The sequence below is a fragment of the Aulonocara stuartgranti genome, assembly GCF_965226115.1.
Source record: "Aulonocara stuartgranti genome assembly, chromosome: 6".
NCBI lineage: Eukaryota > Metazoa > Chordata > Actinopteri > Cichliformes > Cichlidae > Aulonocara > Aulonocara stuartgranti.
This window is the reverse complement of record NC_138944.1, coordinates 14,249,853-14,264,770: the sequence shown is the minus strand read 5'-3', so window position 1 is coordinate 14,264,770 and position 14,918 is coordinate 14,249,853. Positions and strand designations below refer to the sequence as shown.

General features: G+C 39.4%; 1 protein-coding gene across 2 annotated transcripts in view; it reads left to right on the top strand.

The window, feature by feature from the left end:
- LOC309709165 (CD209 antigen-like protein C) overlaps positions 1–14,002 on the top strand; it is a 70,002-nt gene extending 56,000 nt beyond the window's left edge. For both annotated transcript variants that reach the window (XM_082537666.1, XM_082537667.1), the window contains exons 3-8: positions 10,545–10,601; positions 10,759–10,848; positions 11,273–11,335; positions 11,461–11,603; positions 11,704–11,804; positions 13,179–14,002. In XM_082537666.1, the coding sequence (XP_082393792.1) occupies positions 10,545–10,601; positions 10,759–10,848; positions 11,273–11,335; positions 11,461–11,603; positions 11,704–11,804; positions 13,179–13,326 (602 nt within the window). In that variant the 3' untranslated portion in view covers positions 13,327–14,002. The remainder of the gene's footprint in view (positions 1–10,544; positions 10,602–10,758; positions 10,849–11,272; positions 11,336–11,460; positions 11,604–11,703; positions 11,805–13,178) is intronic.
- The last annotated feature ends 916 nt before the right edge of the window (positions 14,003–14,918 follow it).

The window sequence follows — 14,918 nt, the reverse complement described above, 5'->3', positions numbered from 1 at the left end:
ATATGATACACCTATATATGCACTGTCAAAGATACTTGTCTTTGAGTGAAGATTTAAGGTGATAAGACATATAAATAACTGCAACTTGAATCTGTACTGAGGCTCAGTATTTGACACAGAGTTCATGTTCACTGCTGTAATAGCCAATAATGATTAATATAATAACTATAATATTGGCCATATTATATTTACATTACCAAAGTGATATGACTTTAGTCTCATGAACAACATTAGCTAATTGTTATTTACTAACTAATCTTAAATGACTGTTCAGTACAGAAATGAAGCCCAACAATCATGTTTTACTGTCCTGTGGTCTCAGCCTCAGATACTTATCAAATCACACAAAGCTCTTGTAGAAACAAACAAACAAATGAACAAAATATGTTCTCCTTCATTTCTGTCAAACAAAGTTGTATGACACAATCCAGCGGTTAGTATCATGGTTGCTAGGCAACCTGGGAAGCGCGACGGAGACTACACCATCCCATACAGACACACTTGCCGTTTATTTTGCAAATCGAGCTCAACACTGCCCAGCGTCCTGGAGCACTTCCATTGTGTTCTGGAATTTGCAAGTGTTTTGGATTTTGCAAGTGTTTTGGATTTTGCAAGTGTTTTGGAGCTTGCAAGTGTTTTGGAGCTTGCAAGTGTTTTGGAGCTTGCAAGTGTTTTGGATTTTGCAAGTGTTTTGGAGTTTGCAAGTGTTTTGGAGTTTGCAAGTGTTTTGGAGTTTGCAAGTGTTTTGGAGTTTGTACGTGTTTTGTCTCTAGGGGCCATCGTATATATTAATTGAAGTGCTTTGAATTTGTACCACTGATTTCTTCTCCCAGTTATGAGCCGCCTTTAAAGGCTCGTTACTTATTTTATGTATGCTACCTATCACAAAGCAAGCACAAATTATTATTCTTATTCTATTAAACTGTAGCTTGCCTCCAGCAGTCTGTGAATCTGAGAGTGAATGAATAATGGATAATGGAATTGTAAAGCGCTTTGGGTGCCTTGAAAAGCGCTATATAAATCCAATCCATTATTCTGTTTTTCTTAAACAGATTGCAGAGAAAATTGGGTGGCCTTCAGTGATAGTTTGTACCAAGTTTCTTCAGAGCAGAAATCCTGGCAAGAAAGCAGACAAGACTGTCTTCAACAAGGTTCAGACCTGATGATTATTAAGAACCGAGAGGAACAGGTGTGTGTGTGCAAACCTAATACAAATGTGTGTAGAACAAAGACTAAAACAGAGGATTTTTGGATTTTGGATTTTGCAAGTGTTTTGGAGTTTGTACGTGCTTTGTCTCTAGGGGCCACCGTAAATATATACTGCACATATATGTACACATAAGTGCATATATATATATATATATATATATATATATATATATATATATATATATATATATATATATACACACACACACACACACACACAGAAAGAGAGAGAGAGAGCATAAACCCTGCAAACATAGAGAGAACATGATGCAAACTCCACACACTCCACACAAACCCAGGATTCTTGCCTCACCATGCTTTTTAAAAAGCTAAATTTGTTAAAATGTTACAGAGCCAAAAATGCTGTTAGAGATAAATCGGCCATCAAGCATTAAGATATAATTACACTGAAGCTTTCTCTGAAGGTCATCTCTGTTTGTGGTCATGTCTTCCAATCTTTTCTGGAGCTGGTCTCTCTCTTTAACCAGATTGTTGTGACTGGCCTGTAATTGGTCTTGTTTGGTTGTCAAGTTGTTGAAAATGTTCTCTAAATGCTTTCTCTCGCCGGTCACATTGTCAACAGGCTGGTGTAGCACCGCTTTCTCCATTTCCCAATGAGATTTGCTTTGGGTGGCTGTGGTGGACACATCATCATGAAATAAATGCATCACCTTTGAGGATTTTAGCATGCTAATTACATTTCTTTTGTACTCACAAAGACAAACCACATTTATGAGTCCAATCAGGAGGAAAACACACAGCAGACCCAGAAGAATCACAGCAGCTCTGCAGGAACTCTTCTTTACAAATTCAGCACCTGAAGATAGAAGTCAGTATTTGTTATATGTCTAAACATTTTATTATAACACCAATTTGGAGGCTTTGGGGTTAGGGTTTTTCCCGCTGTAAGTATCCACTGGGGTAACGGGGGTGTTGGGGCTTAACAGGTTCTCATTACTTTATTATTATAGCACTATGTCTGTGAAGGTTCTCAGTCATCCAGGTGATCGTAGTCAAAGGAGCTTGCAAATTATAGCACTAGAGATTATAGCACTGGGAATAAGGGAAGGATTATGGATGAGCACCATGATGAAAACTTGTGGCAGTATATATAAGGTACTCTGAAAAAGGTATAAAATGTAACTGATCGTTGTCTCGTCGTTACTGTCATGAATGGTAAATGGCCTGTATTTGTATAGCGCTTTTACTAGTCCCGCCTAGGGACCCCAAAGCGCTTTACACACCCAGTCATCCACCCATTCACACACTGGTGGAGGCAAGCTACAGTTGTAGACTGACAGAAGCGAGGCTGCCATATCGCGCCATCGGCCCTTCTGGCCAACACCAGTAGGCGGTAGGTGAAGGAAGTGTCTTCCCAAGGACACAACGACCGAGACTGTCCGAGCTCGAACCGGCAACCTTCCGATTACAAGGCGAACTCCCAACTCTTGAGTCACGGTCGCCCGTGGCCCGTCTACACCTTCTCCATGCTGTGTCTCCTGCTCCGTGTTCAGGAGAACTTCTACTTCCCAGTCCTGCTCTCCTAGTCTATGCTTCCTAGATTTAGTTTCCTAAGATTAGTTAGTTCCAGTTTGAGATTATTGGTTTGTTTTGGTAAAGTTTACTTCTGACAAAGGATGTTCCAGCAAATAAAGCTGTGCTTTCAGATAACTTCCTGTTTCTCAATCCTGCATTTGAGTCCACATCCTCCCTGCACACAGCGGTAGCCTCGACACATAACACTTGTTTAATCAGCTACTATCTCGCCTATAGACTTTTTAATGTCTACAGTCTCAGATCAACACACTATCAGTGCCCTTCGGCACTATTAGCAGCAGGAGCAGCAGTAACCCCTTAACTGCAACATTGCACCCAATCACGTAAAACATAGGCTACTTTTGCACTTTCAGACGTCTCTGCATGGCCCTGTGCATCAGAGCCACTTCTGCCAACAATTGCCAATTTAGGCCCAGTTACAGACACGTGAGTAGATCACACCCTGTGTCCACGTGGGGTTCGGCCTTGCAAATTCTGGTTGGTTGGTTTTAAAAAATTAGGCGAGGAAAAAAATCTACTTTTTCTGTGTTCCAGCCTCAGTAACTTTGACACAGTAACATCTGCTGTAATATTTATCCAATGAAATCTCAGAAGTATTAGCTTTATTTTGATACCAAGATTGTTTAGATGGGGTTTGTAATTGTAGAGAAATACTCCGTTCATTTTGGTCATGTCTTTTTCGAGCAGGAAATGACAGTGGTATGTGAGATTCGAATGACAACAAGGTTGAAAGGAAAATTAAATTCCTCTCTTGTTCAGAAAGTCTTGTTATGTCATGTACATTAACTAGCTTAATTTGATTAATATCTTGGTAATGAAAGTATAAATACTGACTGAACTGTTGAGTTTAACTCTTATAATATTACCTCTTTTTCAGCTACTGGAAAAATGGTGAGCTAAATGATGAGAAAAAAGACTACTGTGGACAGATAGATACTTACAACTCTTACAACAGCTGGAATGATGCATCATCAACATCTGATAATTTGTTTTGTTGTCAGTGACACAAATGCTGTTAGTCACAAAGTTTTTGATTGCATTATTATTTCTCTTCTAAACTCCTTCCAGTCAGGCAAATGCCAGCAATGGCGTAAAATTAAACCAACATTGAAACTAATACAAACATTATTAAACAATAAAAACTAAACTGAAAAAAAAAACCCACACATTCTGGAAAATCAGCTAAGAGCAGACCAGGATTAAACAAAAATGTATGTCTCAATCAAAATTAACAGCCAAAAAGGATTTCAAAACCACAGTAACTCTACAGTAAACCAGACTCCAGATTACGTTCCCTGAAATTGGTCTTTTGTTTTCTTGAGACAATTTGTATGAAATTCTCTGTTCTATTTTTAGTTTGGTTTATGCACAAAACCTCAGCAACATGTACATTGTAATATCTATAGATATGTTTGTGTTCTTTACCTGAGGGTGTAGGTCCGAAACAAAAAGGAGCACAAGAGTCCAATCACACAAGAAAACAGTCCAAGAACACAGGAAAACAGATCAAAAACAAAACCAAACTAGAGCTCAACAAGAGTCCATGAAAAGTTCAGGGGGCCGACCGTGTACACGGCAACGGCGGCGACGGGCAAACAGTTCTGGAGGCCGACCGTGCACACGGCAACGGCGGGGACAGGCAAACAGTTCTGGAGGCCGACCGTGCACACGGCAACGGCGGCGACGGGCAAACAGTTCTGGAGGCCGACCGTGCACACGGAAACGGCGGCGGAGGCAAAACCAATCAGGAGGCCAACCACTTGGAAGGTAGTGGCGGCCACTGAGCAGGTCCGGAGTTCGGCCGCGATGCCAGCGGCGACCACGAACGCTTTCTGGAGGCCGTCCCCGAAGGCCATGATGCCAACTTAGAGGCCCGGAAGATATGGCGTTATTTTTGTGCCACTATTCTGAGCGCACGTAAAAAAAATTTGCAGGTGCAAGTGTTGCATTTTGAGGAGAAATTTATTTTGAGCGAAGAAAAGCTGAATTTGAGTGAACAAAATTCATTGCTGCGTGCAAAAAATGTATTTCAGTGTTTGCTATTATCCACACACACAATAGCAGCCCCTCTCGCTCAGTTTTTGCACTTGCGCTCGCTCGCAACGTGTCGCTCGCGCTCTCAACATTTCAGCCCGTGCGCGCTCAACTCGTTCTGTACACCGTTATATTTGTGCCACAAAACCAGCCAATCACAGACTTGGATGCAAAAAAAATCTGATTGGCTGTTTTCGTCTCCAACCAGCTCGAAATGACGAAATGCAATATCCCAGAATCCATTTCGTCCAAAACTCAAACGAGGCAGTGGCGGAGGAACACAGAGTGGCAGAGTTTGAAATATTACTCTTTGTGGGTCACAAAATAAACTTTTAAGATATTTTCATGCGAGAATGGTGCTGTGTAAACTTCTAATATCTGCTCGATTTATCAAGACATCACATATTTGCATAAGTGCTCCAACGTTTTTGGAGATGCCTGTTACCCACCAGCTGACCGAATACCTGGACTGGCCATTGGGCATTTACCCGGCATTTGCCCGGTGGGCCAATGGTGATTTTTCATTTTTATGTTAGTTAGTTTGTTTTTGTAATGGTATAAACAATGAAAGGTGGTGGATTAGCCAGCTGGTAATAATCAACTCTGGGCTGGACCAATTACAATACTCAATCCGTATTGAGGGGAAAAGACTTCAGCGAGAATAAAAAAGACACAAAGCTGGAGTTATTCTGTGTCTTAGCTGCCTCTTCTCCCCTCATTCTCCCTCCCTCTCCTGTTGCTACTTCAATCATGAAACTGATCAATGATCAGCTGATCGTCTCTCTTGTTTGTTTATCTCCCACTTTGCGCCAGAAACAGGAAACCAGCGGATGTTGCGCTAAACAACAACAACAGCACGTTCAAAATTGATCAGCTGTTGTTAGAATTTATTTAAAATTAATTTCTAGTATCAGCTGATGTTTGCTGGAGCCACAGCTGTAAAGCTGGAAACATGAAGGTGATACAAATCATACATATATACCAACAAAACAGTGTACATCACTGTCACAACAGCGTTTGTTTTCGTTCAAAGGCTTTATGGTTTTTCCAATAATACCTGGTGGTGTAGTCTGTGATTTTTTTGTCAGTTCAGCCTTATATATTATGTTTAACCCGAGTTCCCACCCGGTCAGCTGGTGGGTAACAGGCATCTCCGAAAACGTTGGAGCACTTATGCAAATATGTGATGTCTTGATAAATCGAGCAGATATTTGAAGTTCACACAGCTACATTCTAACATGAAAATATCTTAAAAGTTTATTTTGTGTCCCAGAAAGAGTAATATTTCAAACTCCGCCACTCTGTGTTCCTCCGCCACTGCCTCGTTTGAGCTTTGGACGAAATGGATTCTGGGATATTGCATTTCGTCCTTTCGAGCTGATTGGAGACAAAAACAGCCAATCAGATTTTTTTTGCATCCAAGTCTGTGATTGGCTGGTTTTGTGGCACAAATATAACGGTGTACAGAAAGAGTTGAGCGTGCACGGGCAGAAATGTTGAGAGCGTGAGCGACACGTTGCGAGCGCAAATACAAAAACTGAGCGAGAGGGGCTGCTATTGTGCGTGTGTATATGGATAATAGCAAACACGGATATACATTTTTTGCATGCAGCAATGAATTTTGTTCACTCAAATTCAGCTTTTCTTCGCTCAAAATAAATTTCTCCTCAAAATGCAACACTTGCACCTGCAAACCTTTTTTACGTGCGCTCAGAATAGTGGCACAAAAATAACGCCATAGGAAGACGGCCGGCAGAGGCGAGGCGGAACGGGTTGAGCTGGCCCTGACGGCGGTGTGGCAACCGCAGGACCAGACGAGGCAGGACCAGACGAGGCTGGACCAGGCGTGGATGAAGACACGGAGGCTGGACCAGGCGTGGATGAAGGCAGCGGGACGGCTGCGGAACCTGACGGCAGCGACGCTGCAGGCAGTGATGCGAATGGTGATGATGTAGAAGTCGCGGGGGATGACTCAGCAGACGACGGCTGAACAGACTTCCCCGGACCATCAGCAGAGGTGAGGATGTGCTGGATAGATTGTGATGGTTACTGGACCCTGTTCAGAGAGGTTGCTGTGGTCTGCCCTCAGCCCTCCAATAGCCACTGAGCATTGCCATTATGGGTTGTGCCCTTCTCCCATATGCTCTTCCAGTATTGCTCCATCTCCAGCCTTGGTAGTGCTGTTCTCATGTTGTTCTCCTGCCACTGAGAGTACACCTTGGCTGATTCTGTAGAGAACAGCTGGATTATTCTCCTGCCTTCAATCTCTCTGGTGTACCTCTTTAAGCGGCTGGCAAGGGCTGTGAGCCATTGCTTGGCAGTTTTCAAGGCCTCAGGTATGGACAGCTTGCTGTACTTCTCAGGCACCTTCTTTGTCCCACCTTTCTGCAGCTCTGACAGTTGGCTAACCTCCCTCTGTGCTACTTTGTTCTTCCAGTATTGCTCCGTCTCTAGCCTTGGTGGTGCTTTTCTCATATTTTTCCCCTGTCACTGAGAGAACTTCATTAAACAATTCAGAGAGTTCACATGGATCAGACTGACTGACTCAGAAGAAGAGGGGACCTGGAAGTGGGTGAACGGGACTTTACTGAACAGAAGGTTCATAAATTCTCTTTATAATTTAACGTTATAATCACTAATAATGTGTCAATATTGACCAATCATGACCAGTCATAAAACTGTTCCACAAAGTAGTTGCATTTTGCATAAGTAATGTTGGTCATGTTGTATAAACAGTTTAAAGATGAGTGTAGCTGAAATGCATTCACAAATCAATAAATATGTTTTTATCATAGTAAGTAATTACTCAACCTTCAGTGAATTGTATTCTGTGATTGAATGTTTCGTGATATGTTGCAGCATCTGCAGGTATACAGAGACTTGAGTTCAGTGTATCGGACAATATCTAAGATTTAAACAGTTAATCATTATCATTATTCATATTTAATCATATCATATTTATTCAATATTTTGTCGTTATTTGATTTATTTAGTGGTTACTGTTTTACTGATGCAGGTTGAACTTCAAGCTACAGCTAATTTGAGGACCTCGTTCCTGTTTGTTCACAAGTTGTTGATATGCATCTCTGATTTCTTGTTCAAAGCTGATTCTTTAGTTTCAGATGGCACAATGGAGAGCTCAACAGCTACAATGGCCCAGATGAAGACTTTGGAAAAATGAAGATCGTTAAAGATGAAAACAAATGGAAAAAACATATGGATCTGTGAAAAGATTGTGGATCTGTAATTGGCTGTCGCACTAGTATTTTAAGCCACAGGGAAAACGGCTTATCATTATGCATGCAAGTTCAAACACACATGGACTTAAACCTTTATTAATGCACAACTAATAACAGGAAATATGTTGCTTTGCCACATGTTTCCTGTTTTTGTGAACATCTCCCTTCACAGCAACCAACAAGAGTTAGCAGCACTGTGAAATTTCTTTTACAAAGAAGGACAAATCAGATACTTTGCTGTGTATTAATAAATTACTGCAACAGTGAAAACTGCTCAAGTGTGTAAAAAGAAAACTTCTGACTATGTAAAAGTAACAGTCAGCAAATATCCGACTGAACTTTATTTCTCTGTAAGACAGTATTAGCGTACTACTACCTACTAAATAATAACAATTGTAACTATATTTTGTTGCCAAGACAACAATGTGGCAGGCAGAGTACTTTGATGTGTTACTCATTAAGTAAACTTCTTGCTGTGGTTAGCACTGTAACCTCAGATAAATTTGGCAAAGCCGTTCTGAATCAGCCATTTTACTAATAAACTGTATATCACATGAAAAGGACTGGATTTCAGTTTTCTTATAAAGAACTTTATATTGTATAGCACAAAATTGTCATTCCATTTGATCAGATTTATTGGCAATTTGTTTATAAAAATTAAATATGCCGAAAAAATTTTTAGAGGTGGCTATGTTGTTTAAACATTTTCCTTTTGTTTTAATAATCCTGGATCATTGTGGAACTCAACAACCTTTGTATGGAAGTGTGATTGGATGCTTGTATGTGTATGTCATATCTTATATATGAATATGAACTCTATGCAGGTCTGTACACCTTATAGACTATAGACTATAGTCTCCACTCACAGGCTGAGGACCGGCTCCCCATAGGACAGTGTGCTGAGCCCCCTCCTGTATTGCCTCTACACCTACGACTGCAGTTTGGCCCACAACAACAACAACCTCATCATCAAGTTTGCTGATGACACCTCGGTAGTCGAACTCATGTCAAGGGGAGAGAAAAAGGGAGACAGAGAGGAAGTCTTAAAGTTGGCAGCATGGTGTTCAGAGAACAACCTGGCACTGAACACCAAGAAAACCAAAGAGAACATTGTCAACTTCAAGAGGCACAGCACTGACATAGCCCCCTATTCATCAACGGTGACTGTGTGGAGAGGGTCCACACCTTCCGGTTTCTCCATGTCCTTATCTCCACTGACATCTCCTGGACAGACAGCATAACAGCGGTGGTCAAGGCCCAGCAGCAGCTGCACTTCTGCTGATCTTCTACTGCTCATCCATTGAGAGCCTGCTGACATACTGCATCACAGTATGGTACGGCAGCTGCACTAAGCTGAATAGAGTGAGGTTTCAGAGAGTACTCAAGGCAGCACAGAAGATCATCGGCTGCCCTCTCCCCTCCCTGATGGACATTTATTCTTCCCGGTGCCTCCGCAGAGCAGCAAATGTTGTCAAAGACAGTTCCCACCCTGGTTTTGACCTGTTCAACCTGCTTCCCTCAGGGAAGAGCTACAGGTGCATCAGCACAAAGACGGACAGATGCAAAAATAGTTTCTTCCCAAACGCCATAACCACCCTGAACTCACACATGCACTGACAACACAGTTTCACCCCCCAATCCAAGGACTTTCCTCTATACACAGAATACACATCTACCATCACCACTGTGCAATACTTAATTTACATGCAATGTCCCACACTGTAAATGTATAAGGTTATGTCTTTATTTATTTTCCCCCCCAATTTGTATAATTGTACATTTTATTTATTTATTTTTGAATACTGTTCATATGTAAATAGTCACCCACCTTTTCCCACATGTCTGCATTGAGTATGAGATGCCCTGTATCTTATTGTACATGTGTATAGTGGCAATAAAAGGCATTCTATTCTAAAGCTGGGTCATGTAAAGGACATGGATGCAGAGCTCAGCAGAAAATCTGCAACAGAATTGCTGAAAAAGAAAAATTATGGTGTTGCAACACCCCACTCAAGGTCTAGACCTCAACCGGAAAAAAATGCTGTGGTAGAAACTTTACAGAGCTGTGCTGAAATTAATGCCCACAAACCTTAAGGAACTGAAGCCACAGTGTAAAGAAAAGTGGGCCAAAGATCCTCCACAATGATGTGAAAGACTGATAAAGTCCTACAGAGATGTACTACTTTATGTTATTGCGAAAAGCAGATCTAATAGTTACTGAATCAGAGGGTTCATTGGTTTCTGTGGTGGTAAGTAAGCAGGGGCAAATATGTAGCAAAAGGGTCAGTATTTTGAGGAACAGGAGGTTGTTTTTTCAGTGTTAAAAAAGGGAAACAGGAAAAAGAGAAATCAGTTTGTGGATGAGTTCAAAATATCATTATATGAGTACATTCCTTAATTTTATCCTGATAAAATAAAGAACAGCCTGAGATGGACTATGAAAATGTACCTGATACATCAGCAAGAAGTAAGTATCTTAAAGATTGTTTATTTGTTTCATTTCAGCTCGGTGTAAGTACGCGCTCCACCATCGTCCACCATCGTGGGCAGTGTCAGAAACAGGTGAAGGGTTTTGTTCAAAAACAAACAGATCCAACCAACTGTGTGGAGTTTCTTTTCATCTGCTGGCAGTAATATGAAAATACTTTTTAGACATTTGAGTCTTTTTGCTGTTTAATAAAGATGATTTTGTGTTTGTCTATTTGATTTCTGCACACAGAAAGAAAACTCTGCAGACTAGTTGTTCTGAGCTTTGGACTTCTGTTTATTCTTCAAGTTATTCTCAGCATTTCCCTGCGACTGGCTCTTCGTGAGTTCACTTACATTTTATCTGTAATGTAAAATTCATCATTTGAATAGTGTACGAACAGAAGTTAGAAATAATTACCATTACCATCGGAAAAACTGCAACTAACTCCACTTAATTCAAGTTTATTTTTACAGCACTCTATTATAACATCACAGTCTAATTACTTTGTCAGCAGTTTACTTAATGAGGCCAAAACCTCATATTATTATATAAGACTGGAATAATTTATAAAATAATTACAAAACACTTACAGCTGTCTGTCCACTCCTTTAATAAAGAAACGTGGCCCTCTAACACATACTATCACATCACTGTATAATTTCTTCACTACAAACTGTCTTGGCCTCCATCCATCTGTGGAATAACTGAATAAACTAAATATATCTAAATGCATCCTTTAACATAATGTTTTATTTCACATCAGACCAGGCCACTAAAAATGAGACTAAAGAAGAAGAGTCACTGAGGAGGAAGCTGAATATTTTCGGCAAGTATGATGCTGGAAATTAAGAGTCAAATCTTAAATATTAGCCCATTTTACTAATAGTATTATCATTAGTGAAGTAGATGAAACCGTTTTCTTTTATCTTTTTATGTTTACATTTTGAACAGATCTCAATACAGAACAAGGATGGGTATACTTCAGGGGTGATTTTTATTACATTTCTCATATTAAAAAGTCCTGGAGTGACAGCAGAGAGGACTGTTTGCAAAGAGGTGCAGACCTGGTGATTATCAGCAGCACAGAGGAACAGGTACAGACTGTAATTCTGAAATCTGCAAGAGTTGAAACAAAGTTTTAAGAACTGCAAGATTGCTAAGATTTATTTTCTTGATTCTTTTACTGGGAACAAGAACTTCATAAGGCTGTTCAGGCGTAACACGTGGATCGGACTGAGTGACACAGAGGAAGAGGGGACGTGGAAGTGGGTGGACGGGAGTTTGCTGAACAGCAGGTCCATACATTTTTAATTTTTAATAATAAATACTGATAATTTATAAATCAATCCTAATCTCAATAAAACTCCACAAAGCAGTAGTAATCACTCATAATAAAATCCTCCATCCATCAGCAGCAGCACTTTATTCATCCTCACTGTGTGTTGTGTAAATATACTTGAAGTAAATGTATTATAGTTCAAAATTGGTATGATATCAAAATATTCTTCTATTAGAATAGAACAGAACAGAATATATTTTAGTTTCACATGTAAATATAACTAAAATAACAACTATAAAAAAAAACACATAAAAACTTTGTAGACATAAAAAACGAAGACGTAAAGTTGTCATGAATATTTCAATATTTTCAATATCCCACCTCCTTATTTAAAATTCCATAATTTGCAAATCAGAATTCACAGTTTGGCTTATTATCCCACAATATACACGTTTAACTGCATAGAAGTCTACACTCATATAAAATACTCACATAAAAGAATTAAAGTTCAAAAACCAAAACATTTTTACATTTGCCAAACACCCCGTCATTAACACGCCACTAAAGCTGTGTGCTTTGTCCACATAATCTCTTTTATATTTGTTTTTAAACTGAGTTATGTTTGGGCATTGCTTCATATAGAATTACATCGATGTGACAGTTATCTTAATGAAAACTTTAAGTTTGGGTTACTCTCGCCTTGATCTATATAAGATGTCACACTAAAATGTTTTAGATCATCAAACAAATTTAAATTTTAGACAATGATAACACAAGTAAACACAGAATACAGTTTCTAAATGAGGGTGTTTATTAAGGGGGGAAGAATGCCAAACCTACACGGCCCTGTGTGAAAAAGTAATTTCATCCCTGTTTGTGGATAATGGCTCTCACTGTGGTTTGCAAGAGTCTCAAAGCCTTTGTAAACCTTTCCAGACAGATAGCTGTCAGTGACTTTGTTTCTCAGGTGTAACATGTAGGTTGGACAAAAATGCAAAACAGGAAACCAGGCAGGGGGTAAACACTTTTTTACACCTCTGTAAGCTATAGGATAAGTACTCACTATTCAGTGGGTGGATATCTGTGACTAAATATCTCTTAATGTGCAGTGGTATCTCATTTTGTGTAACTTGGGTTTTGTAATACGCACACACTTTGTTTTTATCACTATCTGCTTATTACTTTATTCAATTTTATTCAATTTTATTTATATACCACCAAATCACAACAGCAGGTGCATCAATGTGCTTTAGGATTAGGATTAGGGTTAGGATACCGTGTGTGTAGGACTTAAAGTCAGAGCTAATTTGAAGACTTTCTCCTTTGTTTATAAGTTGCTGAAATGCAAATCTTCATTTCAGCAACTTGGCTGAAAGGCAACTTTCTTTAGTTTCAGATACTGGCGAACCGGGGAGCCCAACAGCCTTGGAGACGAAGACTGTGGCGTGATGGCAGCCAATGACGAAGAAAACTGCTGGAATGACGCAAACTGCAGAGATGAAAACTTTTGGATCTGTGAAAAAAAGGTGGAACAGTGATCAGTAGCAGGAAAATTGTTCCATCACATACAGATGTTAACATGTTTTTCTCGACTGCTGGCTTGCTAGGTTGTGGAAAATCCTTTGAATTGATAATTTGTGAGTCTTTTATATCTGCTTTTAAATTCCTTAGGGAGACCTCTAAAGGGAAGTCTGCAGAGCATGTAGATGAAACCCTATTTATAAATTGCTGTTAAACATTAAGTTCCTGTTATTATTGTATACTTACTAACACATACATAGAGTTCCACTAGCTGATGCAATTTTTAAAATAATTCAAATGTTGAGAGAATACCAATATAATAGATGAGATTTTCTTTTATATTACATTTAAAGTTCCGAAGTTCTCACTTTGTTGTTTGAATAAACTCAGTTTTCTGGTTTTAACATTTTGTTTAATCAGGGTATGCTGTTGTAGGCTATTAAAGAACACTTCTTTGTTTCTGTTCCATAACAGAAGCTATAAATGCTACTAAGCCATCTTTCACATAACAACGCTAAGCCCTGACATCATATTACTGTAAATACAACAAGACAAAAGTCTCTGTACAAAAACAAACATCCTTGATTTGTTAGCATTAAGATATTGAAACATATTTTTCTCTCTATCTGCATGTAGCTTAACTTAATTTGAGTGTGTGAAGGAAAACTGTGCATTAAAGTGAACTTCCTTATATTAATGTTTCTCATTTCTGATGCAAAAGAAAAAGCCAAGAATAACAACATATACAAGAGCATTGGTGACTTTTACAAAGTATGCGCGTCAGCAGCCACTTTGTAACTTTGTATCTATCCTACTTGAGCAGTCAAGGCTTTTTGTTCACACACACACACATTCATACAGCTCTTTTTCTGTCGAACCAGTTTCTATTTAACACACATGAAAGCATGTTCCATATCTTGCTCAAGGACACTTTGACATGCAAACTGGAGTAGTTAATCAGAGCAGTTAATCCTGGAATATCTAGGATGGACAAAATTTCACAAACTGACTTGTTGTAATGGTGGCCATCTGGTTACAGCCAGATGGATAAAATCATGCTAAAAAGCCTCTATTGATCATATTAACTATGTATCACTCACACCGGAAAAAGAGAAGTATTGCAACATATTTTTGCATGTGAGATGTACACTTTCAAAACAGGACAGATGTACAGATGATACTCATCCTGTTCCTGTTCAGATGCTGCAATGATAAAAACCTGATGAAGCACGCATTAAGGAGCGATATCTATGACAGCTCTGTAGCGTTCTTATTTAGATATCATGCGCAAGTTCCTAAATGATCTTTAGTCAACACATCTGCTGTTTATTCTTAAGATTTAAAAAAAGAAAAGAAAAAACTTCACACCCAGTACACCTCTCACATCCGAATGAAATGTAACTGACATGAAATTAGAAGTGAGAACTTCTTTCTTTTTATCTTCTTCAGTGTCCCATCCCACAAGGCTCAGTTCAACTGTGCGGTATTTACCTTTTGGTGGTTCAGTCTTTAGTTATTTAAAGCAGAATGTAAAGTGTTATGTTAAGGCACTAACATGACACCATTATTTCATCTTACAAAGTTGTGCCAAAGCTCAGTGTTGGGCTTT